This window comes from Ambystoma mexicanum, chromosome 12 (genome assembly GCF_040938575.1).
Source record: "Ambystoma mexicanum isolate Mex_15411 chromosome 12, UKY_AmexF1_1, whole genome shotgun sequence".
NCBI lineage: Eukaryota > Metazoa > Chordata > Amphibia > Caudata > Ambystomatidae > Ambystoma > Ambystoma mexicanum.
The window spans coordinates 518,115,098-518,129,630 of NC_090936.1; the positions used below are offsets into that span (position 1 = coordinate 518,115,098).

Here is a 14,533-nt window from a genome sequence, read left to right on the forward strand (position 1 = left end):
CTATGCATTGTCTTGAAGCTTATCTGTTCCATCGGGTGAGCGGCTCTGGCCTTGTGGTTCGCACCGAGTGTTACTTTCTTTTTGTTGTTCATTATTTCCTCTGGTCTCTGAGGGACCATCTCAGTTGTTTCTGATCTTGATATTGACCCATAGGTTCCTGTATAGTTTCTGTATCGATTGTTGGTTCGACCGTGGTATAACCTTAACACTGCTGTTAACAATTGAACAGAAACGTAACTTCAAGTGGATTGTATCCTCCCACGTATTCCTCATCTTGTGATAATTCGTTTCACCAGCTTTGCTGCATTGGAAAAATGCAGCAAAGCTTTTTTTCAGAGGGCGCTGTGCTCGAGGTCGTGCCGTCGAATGTCCCTCGACGGGCTCCGTACCGTGTCAACGTCACCGATGGTATCAATGGCTCGAGCCGCGCCCGTTGGCTTCAGTTCCGTTTTTCCGATTGCTTCGCTCTCGTGAACGGCGCGCTTTGAGATTTTCTGTCAAGAAAATGTCTTCTTCTCTGACCGCTTCGACTCCCAAGACGGGATTTAAGAAGTGTAATGACTGTGGATCGAAGATGTCCATCACCAATCCCCACCGTATCTGTTTGTGGTGTCTGGGCTCAGACGATCGGACCGGCGACTGTGGCTCCTGTCAGTCTATGACAGAGAAGGCCCTCCGTGAGAGGAAAAGTAAGTTAGCGGTGGGGCGGGAGGCGTCGAAGGGCTCTTCGAAAGCCTTATCTAAAAAACATAAAAAGTCGTCCGACTCTAAGGAATCGGAACGACACAAAAAACACTCGAAGAGATCCCGATCTCGAAGCAGGTAGAGACGATCTTCTTCGTCTTCCTCAAAAAAGCTCAAGAGGAGACATAGGTCTCCATCATCATCGTCCGATTTGTCAACAGAATTAGTTCGATGTCCGACTAGGTCGGATTCCCCTTCAAAATGGGAGAGCTTTAGAAAAAGAATGTTGCAGGTCTTTGAGTATGCGGCCTTGACCCCCTCGAAGAAACCTCAGAAAAACCAGACCCGGTTGCTCCTTTGGACGACGCAGGGAAGTCGGGAACTACAACGCTTAAACCTAGTAGTACCCATAGATCTCTATTCGACAAGTCGTCGAGAGATCCTCGAGGATCGAGTGCCTCTCCGATCCCTCATAAGAAACAAAAATTGTCGAAGTCGGGTGCAATTTCATAGACGCCCTCGGTGCCAACAGCTCCGATGCCGAAGCCTGGTTCATCCTCGACACCTCTGTCGAAGGCTTCGTCGGGTGTGTCGAAGGTTCCTTCGACTCCTTCGAAGACTACCTCGAAGAAAACACCGATTTCTTCGACAAATTATGAGAAGGAAGAGAAAAGGTTTACACCCTTACCAAGATCGGACTTCTTTAAGTCCATGTCTTCAATTTTTGAAGAATCTGGTTCAGATGATGAGGAGATCACTCCTCTTGGAGTAAAATATGGAACTAGACAAGTTCCAAAGGAACTCATAAATCCTGAAACAAAAATGAGAGACCTATCTGAAACTCTGCATTCTGCTAGTCGTGTAGACACATCACCCGAATTGGAGTTTGCGGCACCTGACCCTGCAGAACATGCAGACTCAGGGTATAGGAATTTGATGAGTAGGGTGATTGAGTATATGGGTTGGGGAAGAGCTTCCCCTACATTTGAACAAGATGATATGACGGATATTATAGTCTGAGGACCCCGGAAAGATCCGGTTCTCCCCTTTCACCGGGCATTACAAAGAACAGTTGAGAAAAACTGGGAAAAACCTGATATCATTGCTGCAGTAGATGGCAATCTCCCAAAAAAGTACAGAACTTCGACTTCTGACCCAGAATACCTAAGTAGATGCCCTACTCCAGAAAGCTTGGTTATTCAGGCAGCTACTACATCCAGGCAGCAAGCATACCCAACCATACCTCCGGACAGGGAGGATAAAAAGGTTGATGCCTGGGCTCGTAAGATTTTTACTTCGGGTAGCATGGCCTTGAAATCTACCAATGTCACCTGTACCCTGGCCAGGTTCACACATACCCTGTGGGAATGCATTTCGGCGGCGGCTGAGCATATTCTGGAAGGCGAGGAAAGGGAAGGCTTCCTGAATATAGTCAATGACGGTAAAGTGGCAATGGGGGAATGCCTCCAATCTGGACTGGATACTGCTGATAGTATTAGCAGATCCATGGCATCAAGCACAGTACTACGCAGATTTGCGTGGTTGAGAAAGTCGGGGTTTGCACCAGATGTACAGACCAGGCTTCTCAACATGCCCTTTGATGGCTCGAGGCTGTTTGGTAGTAGGGCTGATGAGAGCCTGGAAAAACTACAGACCTTGAAAGCGCCAGCAAAGTCCCTTAGTGCCTCCATCCGACAGCCTCAGAAACCCTATTCGGGCTCATCTTCCTGGAAGGGTCGTCCTTTTCGATACTACTCCTCTGTGGGTAGAGGAAGAGGACAGGCGTTTCAAAGGGGCAGAAGAAATGTCACTCGTGGTGGACGAGCAAAGACTACAAAGCCATCTTCAGGAACGGCATCTATGCCCTCAGCCGCTCCTGCAGCCGCCTCCAAATCACTCTGAGGTCTTATCATACAAAACACCAGTGGGAGGCAGGATCTCTCAGCATCTGAAAGAATGGCGAGGCATTACTTCAGATGCTTGGGCACTGGAGACAGTAGCCCAAGATTACTGCCTTCCCTTCCTAAAAAGACCTCACGATCATCTACCGGGAGCCAGCTCTACCAAGATTCCAGACCCGCTCCTGTGGCAGGAAGTTATAACCCTGCTAGAGAAAGGTTCAATAGAACATGTAACTGTAGCGGAGAGGAACAAAGGCTGGTACTCCCGCTATTTTCTCAACCCCAAAAAGGACGGAGGATTGAGACCCATCTTGGACTTGAGAAAATTAAACAAATTCCTCAGGAAGGACAAGTTCAAGATGGTAACCCTTTCTCAGATCCTTCAGGCTCTCCAGCTTCAAGACTGGTTGGTATCATTGGACCTTCAGGATGCTTATTTTCATGTGCTGATCCATCCGAAGCACAGAAAATACCTGAGGTTCGCAGTTGGTGGTTCTCACTATCAGTTTCGAGTTCTGCCATTCGGGCTGACCTCCACTCCGAGGGTTTTCACCAAGCTGATGGCGGTTGTGGCAGCGAGTCTCAGGAGAAGTGGCATTCATGTATACCCTTACCTAGACGATTGGCTAATCAGAGCATGCTCCCCAGAACAAGCTCAGGAACACTTGTCGATCACCTGCCACTTCCTCCACAACCTGGGCTTCTCCCTCAACTTCAAGAAGTCCCACATGGTACCATCCCAACAGCTCCAGTTTATCGTAGCAGTCTTGGACACTTCCTAGGGGAAAGCCTCGCCGCCCGAGGTGAGAGCTCTCCACATCCAGCAGATGGTAACAAAATTCCAAAAAGCCCAGCATCTGCCGGCCTTCGATTTCCTGAGTTTGCTCGGCCTCATGGCATCCTGCATTTTTCTGGTGCCAGAGGCCAGATTGAGGATGAGATCCTTCCAATGAGCCCTCAGTGGTCCCAATTCTCTGGGAATATGTCAGATCTTCTGCAAGTCCCGAGCGCAGTTGCTCAGGATCCTTCATGGTGTGCTTGCAACAACAACATCCTCAAGGGAGAATCCTCTTGGCAACCATAGCAGTAGATAACAGTAGTGACGGACGCCTCACTCACGGGGTGGGGAGCACACACCAATCTGACAATCAGCGGACGTTGGTCTCCATCGGAGTCCAGACTACACATCAATCTTTTGGAGCTAAGGGCAATCAGACTAGCTCTGAAGGCCTTCCTGCCCTCCGTACAGAGAAAGAATGTCCTGATAATGACGGACAACACAGTGGCCATGTACTACCTCAAAAAAAGAGGAGGCGTAGGATCACTACCTCTGTGCAGAGAGGCGATGCAACTCTGGTTCTGGGCAATACAAGAGGGAATCTCTCTATCGGCAGTTCACCTAGCCGGAGAGCAGAACACGGCGGCAGACGCTCTGAGCAGGCAGAGCACAGTCTCCCACGAGTGGGAGTTAGCTCAGGAAGTCCTTCTGGAGATCTTCACCGTTTGGGGAACCCCTCAAGTGGATCCGTTTGCTACCTCGGTAAACCGGAAGTGCGATCAGTATTGCTCAAGGGAATTTCCTCCGAGAGACGCATTCGTAGTGGATTGGGATTTTCCCCTGCTGTACGCGTTTCCTCCAGTCCCCGTGATTCCTCAAGTAATTAGGAGGTTGAGAAAGTTCAGGAAAACCATGATCCTAATTGCCCCGGATTGGGCCAGGAGGACGTGGTACCCGGACCTTCTGGACATGTCCATCTGCCCTCCAGTACGTCTTCCACAAAGAGAGGATCTTCTCTCGCAAGAGGAAGGTCGGGTTCTCCATCCAGAGGTCAACACGCTCAACCTTCATGCATGGTTTCTGAGAGGTTGAGATACAAGGATTGGGATCTTCCGGATGACGTAATGGAGATTTTGCTTTCGGCCAGGAGGCCAGCAACAAAATCCTTGTACCGGTGTCGTTGGAATAAATTCAATAACTGGTGCAAGGATAGAGATGTGGACCCTTTTCAATGTGGCACACCAATGGTGCTTTCTTTCCTGTTACATCTAGCCAATCTGGGGCTTCAGATCGGAACAATTAAAGGATACCTTGCTGCGCTGTCCATTTTTAAGCGCTCCTCGGAAGAGGTTTCTTACTTCAAGATACCATTAATAATACAGCTCCTGAAAGGACTTACAAATGTATATCCACCAATACCATTTCATGTTCCAACTTGGGATTTGAATTTAGTTCTAAAGTTCTTAATATGTATACCATTTGAGCCTCTGCACTCATGTCCATTGAGGCTTTTAACACTAAAAACTGTCCTTCTTGTGGCATTAACATCAGCCTGCAGGGTTAGTGAACTACAGGCTCTCTCATGTAAACCTCCATACACCACATTTTACAAGGACCAAGTAGTTCTGAAAGTTAAACCATCTTTCTTACCGAAAGTAGTTTCCGACTTCCATTTGTCGCAGAAAATTGTTTTACCAACATTTTATCCTCCTCCTCATTTGGGAAAAGAAGAGGAGAGATTACATAGACTAGACCCTAAAAGGGCCCTCAGCTTTTACATTGCAAGAATGACAAAATTACGCCAAGACAACCAACTTTTTGTGGGCTACACAGGTAGTAAATTAGGGTTAGCGGTGGCAAAACAAACCATATACAGCTGGATTATTCTAGCTATATTGGAATGTTACCGATTAGCAGGAAAAGCTCCACCGGATGGGCTATGTGCCCACTCCACAAGGGGAATGGCCACTTCTGCGACTTAGAAGAGGGGAGTCCCGGCAAAAGATATTTGCTCAGCTGTAACATGGACATCAATGCATACCTTTATCAAGCATTATTGCTTAGATACCTCAACCTCAAATGAGGGACTATTTGCCAGAGCGGTACTTGACTCTGTACATGAAAACAAAAACTAGTACTCCCACCTCCAAATTGATCACTGCTTTGGGAGTCTATCACAAGATGAGGAATACGTGGGAGGACACAATCCATTCGAAGAACAAGTTATTTACCAACTGTAACGTTCTTTCGACTGGATGTTCCTCCCACGTATTCCTCATCGACCCTCCCAATCTACCCCGCAGTATAGTTTATACTTTCTTACAATTTCCTCTCACGATGGGCCTATCAGTTACAGTATACGCCTGGATGTTCCACGAGTTTTTCGTCAAAAAACAAAACTGAAGCCAACGGGCGCGGCTCGAGCCATTTATACCATCAGTGACGTTGACACGGTACGGAGCCCGTCGAGGGACATTGGACGCCACGACCTTGAGCACAGCGCCGTCTGCCAAAGAAAAAAAAATGTTTCCTATGCAGCAAAGCTGGCAAAACGAATTATCACAAGATGAGGAATATGTGGCAGGAACATCCAGTCGAAAGAACGTTACAGTTGGTAAGAAACTTGTTCTTTTAACATAGTGCCCACTGGTGTGATCCCGTAGAGGCATAACCACCAATGGTCCCTGATAGCTCTCGGGGATTGGTGGCCGAGTACAAAGACGTGCTCTTAGTTCGTCCGGATTACCAGGTGAATTGTCCAGGAGAACCAGGGACAAGGGCAATGGTTCCCAATTGCTGTGTCCTTCCCAGTTACCCAGGCCTGGGGTTCCTTTGCCCACGTGAGTGTTTAGAGACCAGAAGTGCGGGATCCCCGCCTGCATCGTCCCCTTTTAGTAGTGTCGACAGCTTCTTACATGCGTCTGTGTATCTTTTGTAATTTACATATTGGCTCTGTGTAGGACCTCTTGCCTTTCAGACATCTGCCCCAGGTTTTGTTCATCCATCCACTCGTTGACTGCCTCCAGCGTTTCGAAGAAGAGAGATTTCCCTTTATAAAGAATCTTTAGTTTTGCGGGGTAGAGAAGCATGTATTTGATACCCTGGCTTCTGAGCCTGTCTTTAATGGGTATGTACTGGGCTCTCCTCCTTTTGAACTTGGATAGTATAGTCCGGGTATATTGCCAGGGTTGCCGAGTCTCTCTGGATCACTCCGCCTGCTCTCGAGTGGGCTAGAATTCTCTCTTTGTCCTGGGAGTTAAGGATTTTTGCTATGATTGGTCTCGGGGGCTCTCCTGGGGGAGTTTTCTCATGAGCGCCCTGTGGGCCCTCTCCACTGTGAATCCCTGCGACAGGACACCAGCCCCTATTTCTTGGAGGAGCACATTTCCAACAAAGTTAGTGGGATCACTGCGCTCCGCCCCCTCAGGTAGCCCCGGGATTCAAATGTTACTTCTTCATGCTCGCCCCTCTGCATCCTCGGCTCTCTCCTGTGGCATTCAGACTTTGGACTTTAGGTCCTGGACCGTAGCCTGTAGTTCCTTTGTAGTGGATGCTGTCTCTTCCAGTTTCTGTTCTGTGTCGCCTACTCTGCCAGCCAGGTTACGCACATCTTGGCACAGGAGACCCACATCACATTTTATTTCCCCTATATGGTTCTCCATAGATGTTCTTATAGCTGCTATTGCCTCGAGGAACTTGTTCTCGTTGGCTGTATCCTGGTGTTCTTGTTCACTGCTCCTCGGGTGGTCTCACAGGTGTCCAGAGTCTGATTTCTGGTCAGTTTTCATAGGAGCCTATCATTGTTTGTTTTGGCTGGGTAGCCATTTTTCTTCTCCCCTCCAGCATCCGGGCGTGTTCCTTCTTTAGGGCTTGCTAAGCAGAGCGGGACGCCTGTTCTGTTTAATTACTTCCTTATAGAGAGAGTCCAAAGTTGGGTGACGGTCCTCTGCTGGTAATGTTACGGCTCCTGTTCCGGCACTTGCTAGTTATAGAGCTTGTTGCCCTAATGATGGTGTTCCTTACAACTCTGTTGGTGGGAATGACTCCTGAGCTGCTTGTTCCGTTTGCTCTCTATGTTGGCCAAAGGGTGGGCTCTATTTTCTCCGCTGCAGTCCACCTATCCCAATTCTGCAGGTATGGCAAGGGGTCTAATGGCCCTTCTGCGCCGGCTGATGGTCAATGACTCTGGCGTACCTTATGAGTCTATCTTGGGGGCCAAGGGAGGAGTGTCCCAACTCTTATGGCTGCGTATAGTCGTATGGATAGGTGGGCTAGGTGGCAGTTATGCGCCCTTGTTGGTTGTTGGTCTGTTCTGATCTGGATCCCCACTGTTGGCTGTTTCGTGTGGGGGCCATGGAGCCTCACTGGTGTCTGTGTGGTTCTCTCCTTTTGACGCTCAGTACTTGCCGCCTTCTGCGCAAACCGTGCTGGTTATTGGGGTCACTGTTGGGGTTTGGGGGTGCGTCTTGCTTTCTGTCCAATTTTGATCCTGTGCTATGTCCGCCACCTCGGGGGTTGGGGGGGGGGGTTTATCTGTGTGTATCTGGGGCTTCTGCGGTCTGAAGGTTTTGTTAGGAGGGCTCAGAGAGTGAGCTCCTCTGTGCTGCTCCTCGGCTTGCTCCTTTATTCCTAGGGCTCCTTCTCTCTCGCTTGTATCTGTGCCTGTTGGCAGGGGAAAGTGTTTATTATATAGGACTTCTGTCCGGTGTTATGTACGTCTGAGGTGAGCCCCTGTGTGGGTGTCAGCTGGCAGAGGTCCTGTTGCTAGACCTATCGGCGGGTCGATTGGGAGAGGAGAGATGCGCACTGCTCCGTCTCCTTCCCGCTACTGCTTCGCATTGCCTGATCCTTCCGCTGCAGGGACGCTTCTTGTGTTACGGCAGCTAACTGCTTGCCTTGCCGTTGTTCGTCGGTGCAATGTTACGGTTTGTGCAGATTCCCCCAGGATCTTGCGGGCTCTGTCTGCTGGCAACCTGAGCTCTTTCCTTCTCCTAGCGTCCGGAGACAGCGTCTGCCATTTTGTGGGCTTCTTCCAATGGGTTTCCGCGGCTGGGCTCTCCTTCCCCACATCGCAGCAGGCTTCCAAAAGCAGTTCTATGTGTGCCGCTTGGATTTGCACATCTGCTATATGTTTCGTTTACTCCCAGGGACTCGCTTTATCACTCTCAGGATCACTTTTTACAGGATCGGGTAGGGAGCTTGCAATGGTCACGTCCTTCTCACATTGCGGCTGGCCAACCCCCCCAGCCTCGGATTACTATGAATTACTATGAATAGTGCTGCTGATTATTAAAATAATCATCTGATCAGTGAAAACCCAGGGAAGATATACACATTTAATGGGGAAATATTAAGGAGCTTTGCAGAATGCATACCATAATAATAAGTTACATTTAGCTAATGTTGTATTTGTTGGTTGTATTATGTGCCTTGGGTCGAAATAAAATATATTTCTGCAAAACTACAAAAAAAGGCATGGGGGAGGGAGGGGGGTAGTGGGGTATAGGAAAAGGCAGGTGTAAAACCCAAGTAGCCAAGTCCTATTTGCCAGTATTATTTTGTATGTTTTGTGCCAATGATACTTGTGCCTATATTTTATGAGAACCCAGCTGGAACTGCTGGATCACCTAAGGAGTAGCTGGTCTGTAGGATATGGTAAGGCGTTTATCACATAGGTATCCACAAGGTGTTGGCTGTTTGGTGATATTTGACCTGCTCTATAGAGGTTAATGTAGTGGATTTGGTGATTGTAGGTGTAAGGTTGCATGTCTGTTGGGGGAGGGTACATGTATGCCCTATGAAGTTGCTTGAAGATTGAAATGTGTTGTTGTATTGTTTTTCAAGGCAAGGTTGAACTGGTAGAGTCCTAGTCTGAAATCGGGCTGAAAGCATCAGTCCTGTAGTGTTGTTTTTTGTAAGGATGGGTTCTTGCTGTTCTAGGTTTCATTTTATGATGATTGTGGGGTGGTGTTAATGTCCTATATCTGATGAGGACATTTTGGAGAGACTGATCGTTTTGTCCAGTTTTGAGGCAAGTAAGAGCCTATTGGCACTGGGAAGCAAAGAAAAAGGTGCACTGTGTGGAGAACCTCATAAGAGTTGAAGGGCTCACAGATATAAGTCACAATATGCTAAACTGGAACATATTGGAACCCTTAAATATTCTACCAGATGGCCTTTAGTAACACTTCTTTTCTGTCTTTTCAGCTTCTTGCCTCCATTGAGCTCTTGGCCCGATCATTGCCAAAAATTCACCGCAGTGCATCTGAGCCATCCTTGAACCGGGCAGGATTCCAAACTGAGGACTTCAGTCTGTACACTTGTGCATCCCCAAAAACGCCTATCCAAGCAGGTGGATATGGTGGGTTTCCAGTACACTGACATTACATGTGCGTGTGTTGGTTGTTAATGCCACCCCAAAGAGTCTCTTGTGATGCCAGAAGTTGCAGGGATGCAGTGTATATCCCCTTTCACAGTGCAAAACCTGAGAAAACAAGTGCCAAACAGTAATGGAAAAAAGCTCCGATACCTCAACAATCCATGTCTGAAGAGGTTTTCTAAGAAAGTGGCCCTCAGTTACTGATCATGCTGCTGAGCCTTGTTGGGCCACAAGGAGTCCAGTTTTCAACGTTCCTATGCATTAGACTCAAATGGGATTTGTGTGATCCTTGAATTATTATTGTGTGTTTACTTGTTAATGTGTAGCATCATGACAATTTACTGTGTGCCTCATTGAAAATCTACATTAGTGGCTAAGAGGTCCAAAACTGCCTGTGAATCCAGCCTATTTCCTGAAGAAAAGTAAGCATGTTCTAGCCCTTATACAGGGGCAGACTATGTGTATAGTTATTTATTGAATATCCCCACCCTCTCCCTCAACCGCTTAAAGATATTCAGAAACATTTTTAAGTGAGGAGCACTAATATGCTCCCTGAAAGTGTTTTCATAGCTTCCTTTATCTAACTATCTCATTTCTTTCTCAGTTAAACCTTCAATCTCCAAGGTTGAATAAGTTAACTGTGAAAGATCACTGCATGATTATCAAATGCTGAGGTGATGGATTTTCTCTTACACCTGCAGTCTCAACTTGACCTGGTGGCAGTGATGACCTGCCGTGATGAGAAGAACTAGAGAAATGGTTCAGATGTGAGCTTTCTAGTGGTGAGCGGCGATGCAGAAAAAGATGTGGTAAGACAGCCGGTGCTAAGAGAAACCTCACATGCAGACCAGAGGTTACAACTGCAGTGCAGGCAGGAGCTGTACATAAAGGCTTGGGAATATAAATGTAATGGAACTTCTTACAGAAACCCGGAGAGAGATCTGCAATTATGAGTGGAACTCCACATATAAGCCTAGGTTGTTTTAACTTCAGTGCTGTGGAAACATTGCAGATACAGTTGTTGGGTTAAAACGGGAGTGATGTGAGGAATCTCTGTCAGTCTTGAGCGATGTTAGGCACTGAGGATACGGGTATTGGTGAGAGGACCTTGTTAGCCAAGCTGAATTTGTAAGACAGACAATTACATAACAACCTTATATGCGTGATGTGATTCTGACAGTTAAACACAGAAGCTTCTCAGGATAACTGGCTCTGATGTCACATCTGAGTATGACTTTCCCAGTGTCTCTTTTGGCTCAAAGATACTTTTTTGAAACACCCCAACACAAGAAACAAAATAATGAAATATTAAAGTGTTTTATCAAATGACAGTCAAATTGGTATGGCCTGTTGTGCTTTTTATGTTTTGTTTCTTTGTCCATTGATGTTCATTGTCCGTGTGTTTGCGTATTTGTTTTCATTCTAATGGTTTATCTGAAATTGTGTGTGCTTTGTCCAGCTTTGATTCCTTTGAGGATCTGTTAATTTGATGTTAACTAATTTCTTGTTCTACCAACAGGAGAATTCTCAGCCTTCAAGTAGCACCACCTCCACAACAAGCACTTCTTCTGTGATTCCTTAAGTCTCTCAGAACTGGAACTCTCTTCTGTTCCACTAAAACATAACTAAAATCTCAAACCAATGACTAGATTGGAGCAGAATGAATTGCCAGTTCTGGAGCAGAGGGGGGAATGGTGGCACCCCTCAGGAATTTGAACACTTTGCCAACTGTGTCCCACCAACACATGAAACAATGTGTACTCCAACATCATTCCTGGCTGGACAGGGCATGCACTTTGACCGTTGGGCATGGAGACATGAAGGGAAGGACTACTGCTGCTACTGCTTGGGAGAATTGCTTGGAATGGTCTGCAGGTTGCCTTGCTCCTTCTAACTAAAAAGGGGGCTGCTCATCCATTGGAAGGCTATTCCATCACGCGCAAGAAATCACTCCTCAAATCTCCTGTTGTGATTTGCTCTTTACTAACTCACTGGACAAAATGCAGCATCTCCCTTTCCAGGACATTTGAGTATTTTGGCATGCAGGATCAGCTTACCCAAAATGAAGGGGTTTAGGGTAGTGGTGGGGTGACATCAGGGAAGGGAGATGCTGTAGTGTTCACATTCACGCTGTCTCCTGTCCCATGATGAGTCTTTCTACTTTCTTGCTTTGGTCATGGGTCAGGAAAATCTCATCAGTCAAGCAACAAACTAAAGTCTAAAATGTAGCAAGTGATTGTATTTTCAGTGTCCTTCCTGGCCCATTTGTAGATATAACAGTCCTGTTCAAGGGACCTACGGCCAAGTCTGAGGCCTGATAAACTGCAGACATGCACTGCGATCTTTCATTGTGTTGTCTCTTCTTTTCATTGAACAGTTTGCTCACTCTAGGCTGCATGGCTTTTACTTAGTCTAAAGACCCTGTTTAAGTTAAAGCATATACATTATGAAGTTATTCTTCTATGATTTGAGGATGGTAGGCTAGACCCAGTTTTAAAGGGCACCTTTTACCCCTTTTAGAGAGCAAAAAATAAATTCTAGATATGTGGGAAGGAAAGCTGTAAACGGAGTAAACATACAAAATTAAGCTTAACTTCAGGGAAAAACAATGCAAAACCATGCACTAACAGCTGGACCTGCATGGCTGCAATGGACACCTGCTGTCATTGCTGCTCACTATGCAAAGTTGGATTTCATGCACTTCAAGCCAACTCTGCTTCTTTGGAATAGTTTTTTAAATTGTTCAAGATACTATGACACTTGAAAAGAAATTGTTTTCAGATGGAAGGATATCACAGGGTGGATCCAAACTGGCCTTACCTTTCTCTTTTTACCTATATAATTATTTTCTTGCATGGTATTACTGTATTAAGAATTTGCAATCAAGGTGGTGGTTCTTGCTTAATCTATGCACTTTTAAAAGGTATTGCATGGGTAGTGGCAACCTTACGTTACAATTTTTCCTGATGCTGCACAATAGTCCACTCTTTCTGGCTGCTACATACACCTTCATGTCTGCTGTGTTTCTGCACTCTACTTAGTCACAAAAAGATGATCCCTTTCAAGGATAGCATACTATCTGATTTATTTTAGTTGCTGTGTGTGCTTCACCCCCTCCATCCATGTGTCCCATATTTCTAATTGATTTCTTCTTCCTCCAGATTCCCAATACTAGATATTGCCAATGTCCGTTCATTTTCGGAAACTTTTCAGCCATCTGGGAGCACAATGTAGCTCCACTCCGACTCCCATAGCTCTTGATGTGATGCCATAGGTAGTTTATATAGAGCTAGCTGCGGCCATGACCTAAGTTCCTTTTTCCATGTGCCCAACACACTGTTTGGAATGACTTCTTCTTTAAAGAATTTCTACTGCATTTTGTCTGGTAGTGTCTAGGACCTCAGGCTTCAAACTCTGCAGATACTGCGGGAGTACAATGTCCATGTCAGACCCCCATCCTGTGTGCTTTTTGGTGCTTGGGGCCTGAACCGAATATGAATGATTGTGGCTGTCAATCAGTGCACTCAAAGGCCCTCCAGGAATGGTTTTCAGAGTTGTTCACATCCCTCTTTAAGGGAAACTCTCAAGTTCCTTCTAAATATCCTGGTTCCAGGTAAGTCTCTGGGCCCCAGTGTACCTGCTAAATGGCCTTGGGATTCTGAGAGAGAGAAATAACCCCCCTCCTAACCCCCTTGAATGACTCTGTGCCTGCTTTGGTCTCAGATCTCCTAGATGCCAGGGGATTGGATACAACCCTAAACCTGACCATGCAAGCCGCACCATATGCACTTCTGAATGACACTTTTCACAAGACTATTGTGGAATCATTGGGCCTGCCTGCTCCAACCAGGTCGTTGTCGCTGTATGACTTAATAGACATTTTGCAACATGGACAACCTAAGGTAGGAGAAATTGATTACCAGTAATGTTCTTTCTATGGATTATTCTCCCGCAGATTCCTCATCAGATGGATTCCATTTCAGCGTCAGCTGCTGGGAAACCTTTTCGACAGGGGGCTTAGTACGACTCAATATCAACCAATGGCTCCTCTTGAATCGACAGTGCCACTCGTCGGTTCACAACGTGATGTTGAACGTATATATAATACGTCACTACGCCCGCATACCTCGGTTCCTCACCGCCTCTCCCTCCCGGGATCAGCAGCCGTAGAGGAAAAATCCATAGGATTCGACTTGAAAATAGCCAAAAGAATATTCTTTGTTTTAGTGAGGAACAGAAGTGTACAGAGTCAAATTAATGGGGACTAACACCACCACCAACACGTTTTCCGCTCCTGGTAGATGGATCAGGCCAGTTTCAATGTAGCAGGCTTCAGGGCACAGAGGGGTACAGAAGCAAGGCACCTGCGTAGTTCGTCACCACGGCTGGGCGACACGGTAACAACGTATACTCCGGTTCGGGCGCTCTCTCTTTATTCCAGACCTGGGTATGCCAAGTGTATGAAATTGTGTATGAGAGTGCTGTGAAGACCGAGCTTGCGATATACCGATATACCAAGTTTCAAGGGTCTCTTCGAAACAGCGCCGTTTTCAGAGCAAAGTTCCTGGCCAAGCTGGTCAGCCCAGTGGTTGACCCAGGGACACTTCCGAAGAGTCTTACTTGCAGCTTTAGATGAAGGTGAGTTAGTCCCACTATTCAAATGGATTGAAGCGCCTTTGCAGACATTCTGGTTCGATCAGATGCAGAGGGGTCCAGCGGGACAACAGCGGGCTCATGGTGCCAAACCTTCCAGCGTGTCACCAGCGGTTCCTCGACTCGGCTTCTTAGTTT

General features: G+C 46.7%; 1 protein-coding gene across 2 annotated transcripts in view; it reads left to right on the forward strand.

Moving 5' to 3' along the window:
- Window positions 1-12,083, forward strand: part of BRAF (B-Raf proto-oncogene, serine/threonine kinase) — a 1,813,806-nt gene extending 1,801,723 nt beyond the window's left edge. For both annotated transcript variants that reach the window (XM_069628802.1, XM_069628803.1), the window contains 2 exons: window positions 9,571-9,724; window positions 11,262-12,083. In XM_069628802.1, coding sequence (XP_069484903.1) covers window positions 9,571-9,724; window positions 11,262-11,284 — 177 coding nt within the window. In that variant the 3' untranslated portion in view covers window positions 11,285-12,083. The remainder of the gene's footprint in view (window positions 1-9,570; window positions 9,725-11,261) is intronic.
- Window positions 12,084-14,533: the final 2,450 nt, after the last annotated feature.